Raw genomic sequence first — 14,458 nt, 5'->3', positions numbered from 1 at the left:
TTTTTTTTTTTTTGTAAAATCTCTTGCTACAGCTGACATAATCAGTAGAGTAAAAAATGTTCTGTTTTAAAGTGTAGTGAAGTAGATGTATGACATAACGTAACATAAAGTAAAGGTGTTAAAGCAGGGATACTCACCTGATGTACCTAGACCTAAGTGGGCCTATTCATTATGCATAAAGACTCATTTCAGAAGGGAACATTAGGCTAAAATACATAGCCATAGGGCTGTTTTATTATTGCATTGCTATTATTGATGCTTTAACATCTAAATAGCAGTTTAATGTTTTTGCAAGTCAAAAGGGAGCAAAATCTAACAACTTTATTTGCTTTATGAGTTGTTGAATGACCACAAATACACCATACCTTTTATAAATAGCTGGTACTATGTTGTTTTTTTATCCATTTATTTATTTATGTTTTGTTGTTGTTTTTTCTGTAAAGTTGAGTATCACTGTGCCATAGTAATGTGCAAGTACCTGAAAATAGCAATTGGCCTACACATATAAGCACATATACTTGTATGAATGTAGTTAGTTAGTTTCCACTATTGCACATCATAACATAATGGTAAATGGACTGCACTTGTATGGAGCCTTTCTAGTCTTCTGACCACTCAAAGTGTTTTTAAACTACATGTCACATTCACCCATTCACACACTGGTGGACGAGGCTACCATACAGGATGCTACCTGCTACTCAGTAACCAATAACAGATGTAATGGAAGAGCCATTGGAAGCAATTTGGGGTTCAGTGTCTTGCCCAAGGACACTACGACATGCAAACTGGAGGAGCCAGGGACCGAACAGCTGATCGTCCGATTGGTGGATAACTCGCTTTATATCACAGAATATATTATATTATATATAATATATACAGAGTCACATGAGCATGTTAATGTCAATATTTATTGCGCATTGACTACATTACAATAATGATTAAAGCACATCATTATGAGGGATAGTAGAACAATCATTGTATTCTTGTTGTGTCATATTCCCACTGTATAGGAAAGGAGTGCTATGAACCAAATGTAATAAATATAGTATAAATGTGTACAGTGGGAAAAAAAGTAAAAAATAAATGTATATAACTTATGTTTGGAAAATGCAATCTTGAAATGCTTTATGTCTCATAAATGGAAGTCTAAGTTACATGTCATTACAAACATTTACTGAGCTGGAACCACAAACCTCTGGAAGAAATTATTGACACGTAAATTCATATTGAACCATATCTAAAGGAAAAAAAGCAGGTAAAAATAATGTGAAATATCTGTGATCCTGCAGGTATATTTTCATATAAGGCACCTGAATCTGCTCTGCATCACTTAAATTGATTAGAGGAGTGAATCTAAAGTTTAAAAAGGCAGGATGTCTCCTAAATATTTGAATAACTCTTCCAAATTTTGAAATCTCCCACTGAGACACACAAAGCTAATTCTGTTTCAGTCTTCATTTCTTCTGTCGTACCAATAGGCAAAGGTGCTTTTAGCAGGTAGTTTGAACAGATGTGAATGGACCAGTCACATATTTACAGAACATAATCTTCAAATCTGTTTAGCAACATCACATTGAGGATCAACATCCAAAATGGATTTCTGAATCATGTTATGCAGATGACATATTTAACTCCTTACATCAAACCAGAAGCAGCTACTTTTTAAAAAACAATATGCCCTTTTTGGCCACATTTAGCACATTTTATGTATTTCGTACCTCCTTAGGTATTAAAATGAACAAAACAGTCAAGAAAGCTACTTTTTATATCATAATAATTTGCAGAGATGACTCATTCTGGAAGAAAAATGAAGGAAGTGAGTATTTCTCTGTGCTACAACTGTACAAATGGAAAATTGTACAGAAACAAGACTCATGTTTGACATCAAACTGACATGTCTGTTATTAAGCAGCTGCAAGAGTTGACTGACAATATCATCAATATCTAAACAACCCGAACCAAAATACACAAGGTGTTCGCACTGTGTTCACTGGATACGTTTATATTCTGTCATATTCTGTTTTTTTGGGCTCTGCAGCAGCTCGACTTCATTTCAGAGGCAGTTGTGAAGTTTTGAAGGACGCCTCCAAAAAGTAACAAACACCAGGGATGTCTTCTGGGAAGTTGGCCGGAAGCTCCTGTCTGCTCCTGGGAACAAAGACAAACTCTGGCCGATCCTTCAGCAATCTGGGACAAAGAGCGCACAAATAAAACATGAATCTAAAAACAATGTGGCAAATTATTTGACACAAGAGGAAACACAGTGCTCCTCTAAAAGTTAAGTTTCCTGTCTAGAGCACTTAAGTTTGTCTTTTTCTCCTCCACAACCAGTTCAGGAAACAAATGTCATATGGTACTAACATCTGAAATTTACTTACTAAGCAAAATGTTTTAGAACAGACTTACAAGTTAGTATTGTAATTCTAATGGGAAAAAAATAATAATTTGCAGCCTGGATTGGCTGTGTTACTTCACCTGTGGGTTGTAGGGCTGATGTTGATTTTCCCAGGTTGGCTGCAGGATTCAAACTTGTTGGCCAGTGTGACATTGTTCCCGAAAAGGCAGTAGCGTGGCATTTTCACCCCAACGACACCAGCCAGTACTGAGCCAGTGTGGAGGCCGATACGCATCTGAGGAAAAACACAACATTCAACATGATTCGGGCTCCTGCTCGTCTTTTATCAGGCTGTTTTCATGCACTGCTCGTACATATATCTGTGAACAGTAATGCACTAGAATCCTTTCATAACCCACGTAATCAACAAGGCTGCAATAATGTGACCAATATGCTGAATGGAGAAAAGAAGGAAGTAGTATACAGAGCGGAAGTCTGCTTAAGGAGAGGTGGGGTGGTGGATAGGTCAAACAAACACAGGACTTTCCCCAGGGATATTCAGTGTTTGAGACCGTGTGAGTCCAAGTCAACATTCAGTTATTGTGTCACTGTCATTGTCGTCACCAAGTTTCTCTTCCTGAACCTAATATGTAACTTTACTTACCTAAACCTAAAAACACCCAACCACGGAACTTCATGGAACTTACCCAAAATAACTTAACTCGCCAAAACTTAATGGGCGCAAATTTGCATGAACTACATAACTATACCTTAACTACGAAACATCATTTGTGGAGCACTAATTGGTTAGATATCGTACAAACTGTTGAATGAGGATACGTTGTGTAACTACAGTACTCGCTAGGGAACAAATTCAGTGACTGAAAATAGTCCCGAATAAATAGGCTAGTTTGGGATGAACCAGGCCTGCACCAAATTAGCGCACAATGCATTACAGTCAGATTTGTGTCCGACTTCATCCCGGCTTGCTCTGACGTCATGCACATGTGGGCATAAACCTCAAGCTCCAGAGGCAGTTTTTAGAGCCAAGCGCTGCAGTTGCTATCCACTGACTACAAGAACCAGGGCATGTTGGGAAACGCTTTCCTGTTGCCTAGACCAAAGAGCTGACTGGTTCTTAGTTTCAACCAAAAACACCACAGTTTGTAGAAATTCAAACTCTGTTTAAATTAAATATTTAATAATAGATTGTACGCTATTAATCTCACATTGTTTAATCTGTAAACATAACTTGTGTGGTTGATGATAATAATAATATGCGGTCTGCAAACAGCAGGTAGCCTGCAGATGGATCTAACAGGAAAATATTTCTGTGACTTCTTGTAAATTCTTTGAAGGTTGCTAGAAATAGAGCATCTTTGCTGGAAACTGTCCGACTTCACTGCAGATTTTTGTCAATGCCATTCACTGCTGATGCCTGATCTTTCAACTTTCCCGGCGGCACGGTGCGGTTCATCTTGAAGGAGCCTAATAAGTTAATGCCTTTTCAAGGTGACCTCTAGTAGCGCTATGGAGTAATGTTTTAACATAGACTGTATAAATAATAGGCATAGCATACATGGCATCACCCATTGGTTTGTGGACTATCATTTGAAGCCTCAAGGTCAGCATTTTGGCCATCGCCATCTTGGTTTTTTGGAGACTGGAGCGACCATATTTGGACGAGAGGAGGAGCAAGAGACTCACAATTTGTGGCAACACCTCACAGACAGCCTATTACCCAAGCAGCCCCGCACTTAAAATATGCATAACTTTGGGCTTTGATAAAATGTAAACTGGCAAGTTATAAAAATAAAAATAAAAACCATACAGTTGTCGGAAATGTTGACATTAGCGAGACCCACACCATTTTTTTGTATCAGGCTGTAAAGTTGGGCATTTTAACATGAGAGTCTATGGGAATTTACTCTGTTTGGAGCCAGCCTTATGTAGATAGTGAAGATTATTAATAGGAAGTTGCATCATCCAGTTGAATGAAAGAATCAATACTTGACCCTCACCTGTATTGGTTCTCCGGTGGGCGTCATAACTTCGTCTGAAAGCTCCATCATCTTTAAGGCCATGAGTGCAATTTGGACAGCGTGAGTCTCGCTCTCCTTGTGTAATCCACCAGCTACGCAGTACGCATCACCTATGGTCTCCACCTGAATACAGTAGAGGATTATTAAAATGATTTCTAGCCTGGCAACTGAGACAGAGGACAGGGCTGCAACATCTGTGTGTGCAGCCTCCTCCCTTTCTTCCTTATCAGGGAATCTACACAGAGCTCTAATCATTTAACCCGAAAGTTTCAACTTTATTAAAAATCTACTTCAGATGTTATTTGACAATAAACCTTGAGCAAAATGGCGAATGTGAAGTGGCTATTCATCAAAATCTCTTCACAGTCTGACTTGTGCTCTCCATCTTGCCCCAGAAGACAAAGGGCAGAAAACTGAGGAGTAATAAAACTTAAATTGTAATAGTACTTGATCCCTGGTCATATTATACACAAGTCCACAAGGTTTTTTCTTTCTTCTTCTTTGAACGAGTAAATCTGGACCGGAGAGCACTCAGCGGCTATGTGGCAGAGACAAAGTGAAACTATTTTTAGGCTCATACATGTGGAGTGGAAACAGGGTCCTGAAGGAACCTCTGACTTCCTAGCGTTTTACGAGATATTTGTCAAACATGTTGCTCTCTCTGTTATGCTTCCGTGACACTTTGATTACATTATCCAACCTCCCTGTAGATTAGCAGCCTTTGGCAGACACTTGTGTAGCTGGTTGAGCTATAGTCTCAGTCTGTCTTTTGAAGCTGTGAAGGAATGGTGTATTATTTTACTTAAAAAAATTCATCATGTGAAGGCAAATTATTTGAGTCCATGCACCCTATGGGAGTACCTGATGTATTAAAATACTTATTTGTCAAAAGGCAGAAAAGTGCACCTGTTTTTTTTTATCTGTAAACTACTGTAGATTATAAATTCTTAACATTTAGACATACATTTATTTTTTTCCAGTGTCGTCAGCAGCCACAGTTACATTAGAAAAGTTAAAGGCAGTTTTATGTGGTTTTAGGGAGCTACTGTACATACAGGGCCATAGCTACTGTACCATTGAGGACACTGAGGTCATGTGCTTTATAATGCTTTTCTAAATCTGAGGAGTTTTAGGGTGATTTCTTAAGTTAGATATCAGAATATCAAAAGATTTGACTGCCACAAAAAAGGCTTATCATTCTCCACCACAACTACATATTGTACTCATCAGTGTCACAGCAGCACTGGGGGTCAAATTTACAGGAAATATAATCAAACTGTTTGATGAATGAATAAAATCTGAAATGTTTTGATTTCTTTAAATATTCCGGCTCCAGAGTTCTTAAAAATTTTGATGAAAAATGACTGTGAATTAATTTGAGCAAAAAACATCTAGCATAAAATTCTATTTACAAGGGTGTAAGTTCAATTTCAGTGTCGTAAAACAAATGCAGGATCATACAAAGTAGCTAGCCTACGATGACGTATAGACCTAGCCTACACTATGTAACAAGTCAGTGTGCAGGAATGTTTGTGTTGCTTGGCAACAGTCTATTTCCAGTCCAGTTACACAGCTATTTGTGCTGGCAGAACCAAATAAATCTTTTAAATAAACAAACAAATCCAAATCTGATGTTGCTAATTATTCTAAATGAATACAGAATGTAAGACTGACATCACGCAGTGTTAAATTTTTTGGAGAGGGGCGCCATCTTGTGAGAATAACTAAAACACACTTATGATGAAAAAAACTTTTTGTTAGATGAGTCTGCTGAATTTCTTTAAGAAAAGAAATGCATAAATGTACACAGGTCATTGAAAGTCCTTGAATGTATCTATTTCTGTATGAAATTGCATTAAAATAGGATTTCACCGCGTGAATTTTCAAAATTTTCTCGGGGGAGAACCCCCAGAACCCCCCCTTGAAATCTTTCTTTTTGTCAAAACAGGACATATTGTTGGATTTTTTAAGCAGATGATCAATACTACCATCAGACTGATGAAATTTACCTTGATCTGTGCTGTAAAACAACTATTGAGTGTCTATGGACGTATGTGGGGCTTAGGCCTATAGATATCATCTCTTCTGTTTGCCACATGTGCATATTAACTCTTTTAAGGTAAAAAAACAAAACGTGCCACCATGTCCACGTATGTTCATGACCACGCACGCACAAGCAAATATTACGTCACAAGGTAAAATCTCACTCCGGCCCTCTGACCAAAGTTGGCAGTCCTGCTAATGCGCTACCTCCACTTACATACCCAAACCTTGTAAACTATCTAGGTTTTGGACTGAGTGCATACATAGTGGAAATAGAGATAACAGAGCATGTACCTCACAAGATGGCAGCCCTGTCCTGCATGGTGTGATGTACATTCACATTCTGTATAAATGATACTTGAGGAACTGTTGTATAAAAGCTATATCACACCTAAGGTCGTGCTGTTGTACTAGATATCAGTATGACTGTGATTATCTTTGGCCTATGACTGAATCACAGCTGTGCTGATATTTAGTCGAACAGCACTCCCTGCCATGTGATATTCCTTCATTAACCTACCTTATAAACATCAAGCTCTCCACACTGGTGGTCAAACCTGGTGTACAACTCACTGAGCATGGTTATCACTTGCATCGGGGTACAGCGTGAGCAAACAGCCGTAAAACCCACAATGTCAGAGAAGAGCATTGTAACCCGGTCAAACTTCTTGGCCTGCACCGTTTGGCCTTGCCACAGCTGCTGAGCCACAGTGCCGGGGAAGATGGAGAAAAGAAGATCCACTGTCTTCTTCTTCTCCTCCTCCAGTGCCTGGTGAGCGTGCTCCAAGGCTGCCTTGGCCTTTCCCAGTCGCTTCTTCAAACCGTCCTGGGCTTTGGCCTGTTCGCCAACCAGCACTACATCACGCAGTGCGTTATGTATAGGGATGTCTGACAGGTAGAGGCCGCGGCCTGTCAGCTCCTCCAGCTTGTCCACACATGGTGAGCCCAAGAACAAGATGGCATTGGACTCTGAAACATAGATCATCTGACCTTTAAGGTCCATGAGCTGAAAGGAAAAAATAAGATGAATAGAGAAGTTCATTTTTGTGGAATTGGGTAAACTTTGTTAGTTTCATGTAAATATTGGGCCTAACTGTCCTTGTAGCTCCATGACTTTGGTTTTTAAAAGATTAATTAGGATTACTGTCTTGGCTACATCCCGGAGCAAACGTCTCTTACTAGTAGTATTAGTTCTTATTATTATAAGCATAAATTTCCCACAGTAAAACAAAAAAAAATAATGTTTTTCCTCCTCAGTGGCACTTGTAAAATATAGTGTGTACATAAATACACTCCCTTAAGATAAATGTAAACAATTAAACATTTGACATAAAGAAAAGCAAACTTGTCATCTGTGTGGTATTTATAAGAGCGCAGCTGTATGCAGCTGTCTGTCAGCCACAACAATAAACAACACTGAAAGGATTATTTATGTTCTAGTGTAGCAGACAAAAAAAACACATCTAATCCAAGCACATTTTTCTAGTCACTGTCAAAATAACTCAACAACTATTGAAAGGACTGCCATAAAATTTTGCTTTCAGACATTCATGGTCACAAGAAGATGAAGCCAACTGACTTTGATGATCCTCAGACATTTGCTCTAGAGCCACCATGAGGTTGACATTTGGAGTTCAAACTGAAATGTCTCACCAACTCTTGGATGGATTGCCATGAAATTTGGTGCAGGTATTCATCTTTATTAACTGACCTTTAACTAAGCACCACTATAAGGCCAAAGTTTAATTTGTCCAGTGCTTTGATTTATGAATTAATACCTTCAAAACTGACAACATCCCCAGCATCAACTGTGCTTTGTGACTACAGCAAAGCTGGAAGTATTAGCATGCTAATAATCCATCTGGCTAACATGTTAAATATAGTCCATCATCACAGCAAATGTTAACACGCAAAAGTGAAATACTGACTTAAATGATAATAATCAGGCTGTTGTCAGTGCACAGAATTCATGTATCCTCCTGAGACCCTGTGTCCTCATATGAGGTCATCACATTTTGGGTTTTTATTTACTTGACCTTATACTCCATTTTGCTTAACATAGACCTGTTGTCCTCGTTCGTGGACACTTTTTTTATGCCATCTAGTGGTAGTAAGACCACAATACACTAATCCATGTAAAAACAAGATGGCAGCCGTCTCTGCCAAGACAGTCTGCAACTGATCATGACACAAAAGTGGACAAGGTCCAAAACCTGATCACATTATATGGTTTAAACTTGTTTCTTATGATTAATAATGTTTGTAGTTCAATATGGCAACATATCTGACCAATTTTAGCAAAACTATCAAGCTCATTACTCATTTGAAGACATTGGGACTTTATTATAGTCTCACTTGAGGATATTGGAACTTAATTTTCTTTGAAAATGTTTACTTTTTTATGCTTATTGGCTCCTCCTGATCCCAAATACCTTGGCGAAAATGAATAAGCATACCAAATAAAAGTTTAGGTCTCAGGAGGGCATAACCCACATCATCATGAAGGCTGCAGTCATATAAAAAAATGTGCTGATGGGAGTAAAGAAGGGAGAAGTATAAAGAGTGAAGGTCTGCCTAAGGAGGCAGGTTGGGTGGTGGACAATCACAGGACTTTCCCCCAGGAGACTGGTGTTTGTGTCCCCGTCGAAACCAAGAAAACTTTAAGTTATTTTAATGTACGTCATCACCATATTTCTTTTCCTAAACCTTACCTATGTAACATGACGAAACCCAACAATGATTATTTTCCTACACCTAACAGGTAGGGCCACAAATACGTTGGGCACTAATTCGTTAGACATCATACGAACTGTTGTATTAGGTTACGTGGAAATAATACATGAGTAAAGAAAAACCTTGTAATTTCTCATGTAAAAGCTGGAGATATTAAATGATTTAATATTAAAACCAAAGACTCTATTTTGAGGCACATACTTCCTGCCCTTCTACATGCATTTCCTTATTATTCTGACACCACCACCTCAACTGCTAAAGATCAAACAATATTGACTTTTATCACTTGGTTTTCTTATCATAGCCTCACAGAGTCATGAGCTGCAAAAAACAATAGCTAAAGGTAAAAATACAGCTACAGGAGTATTTTGAAATTTGTAGAAGTGATACATCATGATACCCAGATGGTAAAGACTGAGACACTTGCTGATTTTTACTTGTTTTAACTGGACTCTGTAGCTACTAACAGCAAAGCTACCATTGAGAGACTGGTGTTATAGTAAGTGGAAGCACCTCTGGTTGAATGTTATAACACCACTGCCATGTGTACTCGCTGGTACTTTTTTTTTTTCTTGTGATGGCGACCAATTGCTGTGCACCCCCGCATAAATAGCACAAGCATGGCTGTGCCTTTGATGGATAAAATGGTTTGACATTTGCTTCTGATCTCCGTTGGGGGTATAATGTTGATCTCTACCTCAGGCCAAGTGCACCCAAGTACAACACTAATAAGCTCAACTGCTTATAAATAACATGATTTTTCCCCTCTATCTTACTATCAAGACAATGACTGGAAGACCTTTATCGCCTCAGTAGTCAGTGATGTCATTTTTCAAGTCGTATCTCCCAGATAGGCCCACATACCTTCCCTGTGTTGTCTGCGATGGAGACTCCATGCTTGATCCGAATGATAAACTGTGTGTTTAGCATGGTCAGGATACCTTGAAAGGTACATTTGATCTGGGGAGAGACAATAGAGAAGTGTTCTTGGAAGGTAGCAGTACGCCTGAGTCCATCCTTCCTGAACAGTCTCTTCCTGAGCCCATGTCCTATTTGCACTAGAACCAAGTCTTGGTCCAGGATCAGATGGAAAGGGAAGATGGTAGAGAACAGAGAGGTAGGAAGGGTCCCAGCTGAGGTAGCCCGCAGCGGACTGGGGCTCAGGCTTTTAGCATCCTTGACTACAACTGTGTACAGAAGACTGGGCTGCGGGCTGGACTGCAAGATGCTGTCTTTAGCACCGGGGGGGTCCATCAACACATCCACAGTGGTGTGATACAGCAGGCGGGCAGCAGCTTTAATGACTCCAGGGAAGAAGAGCTCAGTGGTCGGGCGGGGGTTGAAGAAATAGACAGTAAGCAGACCCACATCCTTGTCTAAGCAGAGCACCGAAGGTTCGTTTACACAATCCTCTCTGTCCGGGTTGGGCAGCGTGCTGCTCTGTTTCAACAAGACATTGAAGCTGTTGAGGAAATCGTGGAGAGCTCCCCCCACTACCCTCAAAATGTGTCCGTCCTCCTCGTAACACATGTTGAAGAGCTCCTCGCCAAGAGCAACTCTCAACGCTTCCATCTGGATTGCTGTCGGAAAAAGGGAAACAGGTGAAGAATACTCACCCAGAACACCCAGAATTTCAAAGTATAAATGTATAAATGCTTCAGATGTGGCATTACCTGTTTTGGCTGAGTACATGTTCATCATTTCCACTAAATGCTCCGTGTCATCACTGCAACTCTGATAGTCTGTGCAGCAAGTTATTGGACTGTGAGACGACAAATATAAAAGTCAGACACATAAACCACTCAGTGGACCACATCTTTGGTTCAATAACTTAGACCAAGCATGGCAATATATCAATATTATATTGATATCTTGATGTGAGACTAGATGTCATCTTAGTTTTTGGACATTTTAATATCGTTAGTGTTGTCTTTCCCTGGTTTTAAAGGATGCATTACAGTAAAGTGATGTAATTTTCTGAACTTATCAGACTGTTCTAGCTGTTCTATTATTTGCCGTTGCCCACTTAGCCATTACATCCACACTGGTGATGATTATTTATCAAAAATCTCATTGTGTAAATACTTTTTAAAGCACCAGTAGTCAAGCCTACAATATCATTGCAAAAATACAATATCGTGATGTTTGATTTTCTGCATATTGCCCAACATCAGACTAGAATTGCAACTACCTATAATCTTGATTTTCAGTTAATCTGTCAAACATTTTCTTGATTATTTGACTCATTGTATTACCAAAGGGGAAACAAACTGAAAATGGCTGTTTTAATTTCTGAAAGCATAAGTCTTTCAATGTCTTCCAATTGTTTGTTTGACCAACAGCCCAAGTCACATTACCTTATTGTCATATATGACCAAAAAAAGCTTGCAAATTCTCACATGCAACCAGTGACTGTTTGACATTTTTGGGAAATGGTTTGCCATTTGCTATAAAAATGTGTTTTTCATCAGCATCGTCAGGGATTTCTCAGCAGCCTGTGTCACACCTTATTTTTGTTACCATCATTTCTATCAGTCTAGTAGTAGCAAGATACATTTTGAGAGATTGAGGTAAACAGAGGGCCAAATGAGACTGTAATATTTCAGCATCATATTATTTGGAATACATGCTGTGGCACTTCAGTACAGGCCTATAATTTGCAGCAGCAGTAGTGATGATTGTAGCAGTCTAGCAGGAGTAGTGTACTTGTTACTGGTGGCAGCTGTATTTAAAAAAAACACACGTGTTACCTTTCCGAGTCTCTGGTTTGATCTGATAGTCGCATCATTCGTTGGAGGGCAGTGTGCAGCCTTTGAAACTGTATGACAAAGTGTTCAGCGAGTTAAAGGTCATCGTCTGCTGAACAGCAGCTTTAATTACAGGAGCGCCCACAGATAAATAAATAAAAAAAAGCAGGGTTACCATGTTTTAATCTCAAGTGATCATGGTGTCTGTGCGTTAAGGCAGACACGCGACGAGACAACTGCAGTGTTTTTTTCATAAATCTCTGCAAAATACACTGTGGTAGTTGCATGATTTGAATATTAAATGTATTTTTGACTCACCTCGGGACATGCCAATTTGCGGATGCTCTCCCCAAGTGTATGCAGGTTAACTTTGGCTCTGCTTGTCTTCTGCTGAGGTAGATCCTCACCTATTTTTCCGTGCACGTCCTTAGATATAGGCAATAAATCCGCGGCGTCAGTTGAGCGCTCCTCAAAGTCTCCGAGCTCATTATTTTTGGCGCTGCCGCCGCTGCTGCTGCTGCTGGAGAATGGACACTCTCCTGATATCTTCAGCTCCTTCAGCTTCGCGCAGAACATCTTCCCCGCTGTATGATCTCCTGGCTCTGCTCTTCTTATCTAATTTCCGAGGCAAACAGTCCTGGTCGAGCAGCTGCTGTCTCTGGGAGAAATTCCATCATCTGGTGCGCTCATCCAGGATACCTTCCTCCTCGCGACCCGCTGATTCAAATGATCAGCACCAGAGCCAGAGACCACATACAATATTCATTGAAAACTGCACGGGCAAATGATGGCAGGCAACTATTATTACCAAAAGCCAATGAGAAACTGGGGAAAAAAGAGCAGTAGGCCAATCCATGCGCAAGTGGGGCTGGTGTAGCTCAGCAACCTATCAGCAATGAGAAATTATTTCCAGGCGACTCCTCGCATGCAGGGGACTTTTTTTTATACAAACAAGCCTATGGACTGGGTCCCATCATATAGACTGGTTCCTCCATACGCGAATATTCACATTTCTGGCATATTCACAAGGACTGCAAGTGCACGTGCCTGTGGTGCCCAATGGTGTGTTTGTAGACCTCATGACGATGTTGATTTTCCCATTGCTCCTACAGAATACTAATAGTTTAACATTTTTATTTGATTTTATTTTAGGTGCCCCCTATAATATGTCTGACTGTCCCCATTATGTCAGGCACAATTGATTTTATTACAACACAGTGACAGCAGCTGTGAATGAACATATAGGCTACTTTCACACATGTTTTAACATTGTGTGCTTTTGTTTGCCCTGCTTTTGTTTTAATGCTTCATTGCACATCTGGCCTATTTCCAGTACTTTCATAATTCCCAATATTGTTTCTAGTGTTATTTTTTTCTGCCACTTTACTATTATTTCAACTTATTTGTTTTGTTTTTTCTTGTTTTTCTATGGCATCAATGTGGGAATCTTGGTGTACTAGTGCATATGTATGGATTTCTTTGGAAAAAAATGTCCCTCTCAATATTTAGGACATTTCCATCATCAATTGGTGCATAAAATTCACTAAAAGGCAGTAAATTAGGGGTTTGACACTCAAAATTTCCTTGAAGAGGACCCCACAAACCCCATGTGTCCCCCCCCAATGTTGAAACAAAACCTAGGCCCTTGTACTCATGCAATGACAATAAAGATCTTCTACATTTCCTATATTCTTACAACAGGTCCACAAGATCTTCTCTGAGAGAGGACTGTAGGTATAATATCCTGTGGGACCATCTCCTTCAGCTGTGGGTGGATTATGAGTGGGCCCCTGGGCGCAGATATGCAAAAGGGGCGGTCCACAGGGACTTGGGTTGGCAACCGGAGGGTCACCTGTTCAAGTCCCCGTCCGGACCAAAATATGGAGCGTGGAATGGTAGCTGGAGAGGTGCCAGTTCCTCCTGGGCACTGCCGAGGTGCCCTTGAGCAAGGCACCGAATCCCCCAACTGCTCAGAGCGCCTCTCATGGGCAGCCCCACTCTGACATCTCTCCACTTAGTGCATGTATAGGTGCATGTGTGTGTTCGGACCTGTGTGTAATTGACAACAGAGTGAAAAAATTTAATTTCCCCTCGGGGATTAATTAAAGTATACAAAAAAAAGACACCAACAACATACAGTAAGTTAGGTCTGAAGACTACAGCTTCGAAAAGAAAAAGTAATGTAATGTGAGGGATCTCACCAGACCTCTGTAGCGCAAGACTACATAACCCAGTCACTACAAAAAATGTTAGCATTGTGTCACTGCAAACCATGGATACATTACATTTGCACGTTATTATGTAGCAAATTCTGTTGAAATTTTATGTTTCACCAATGTTGTGGTTAACATGTATTCAGATTTAAGCACATACTTGGTTGTAGTTAGGAAAAGATCATATTTTGGTTTAAAATTAATTAGGGGGCTTAATCCCAGCAGGGAAAGATGTGATGCCCTGGTTGAAAAAAAAAAAAGCTTTTCATGCCTAAAAAGCCACTGGCAACAAAGTAAAGGGTCACTACATCTGTGGCTCCCAACTGGTGGGGTCCAGAAGTGGGT

General features: G+C 39.9%; 1 protein-coding gene across 1 annotated transcript; it reads right to left on the bottom strand.

Annotated features, from left to right (window-relative positions):
* Nucleotides 1–888: 888 nt before the first annotated feature.
* On the bottom strand, nt 889–12,779 carry gucy1a1 (guanylate cyclase 1 soluble subunit alpha 1). Its single transcript, XM_033624021.2, has 8 exons — nt 12,219–12,779; nt 11,904–11,971; nt 10,827–10,915; nt 10,018–10,733; nt 6,941–7,426; nt 4,357–4,500; nt 2,476–2,630; nt 889–2,187 (listed from the first exon to the last, which is right to left on the bottom strand). Exons 1-8 carry the CDS (start codon nt 12,474–12,476, stop codon nt 2,049–2,051), a joined length of 2,055 nt encoding a protein of 684 aa, XP_033479912.1. The 5' UTR covers nt 12,477–12,779; the 3' UTR covers nt 889–2,048.
* Nucleotides 12,780–14,458: the final 1,679 nt, after the last annotated feature.

Source organism: Epinephelus lanceolatus, chromosome 3 (genome assembly GCF_041903045.1).
Source record: "Epinephelus lanceolatus isolate andai-2023 chromosome 3, ASM4190304v1, whole genome shotgun sequence".
In the NCBI taxonomy this organism is placed as follows: Eukaryota; Metazoa; Chordata; class Actinopteri; order Perciformes; family Serranidae; genus Epinephelus; species Epinephelus lanceolatus.
This window is presented reverse-complemented; position numbering and strand designations above follow the sequence as displayed.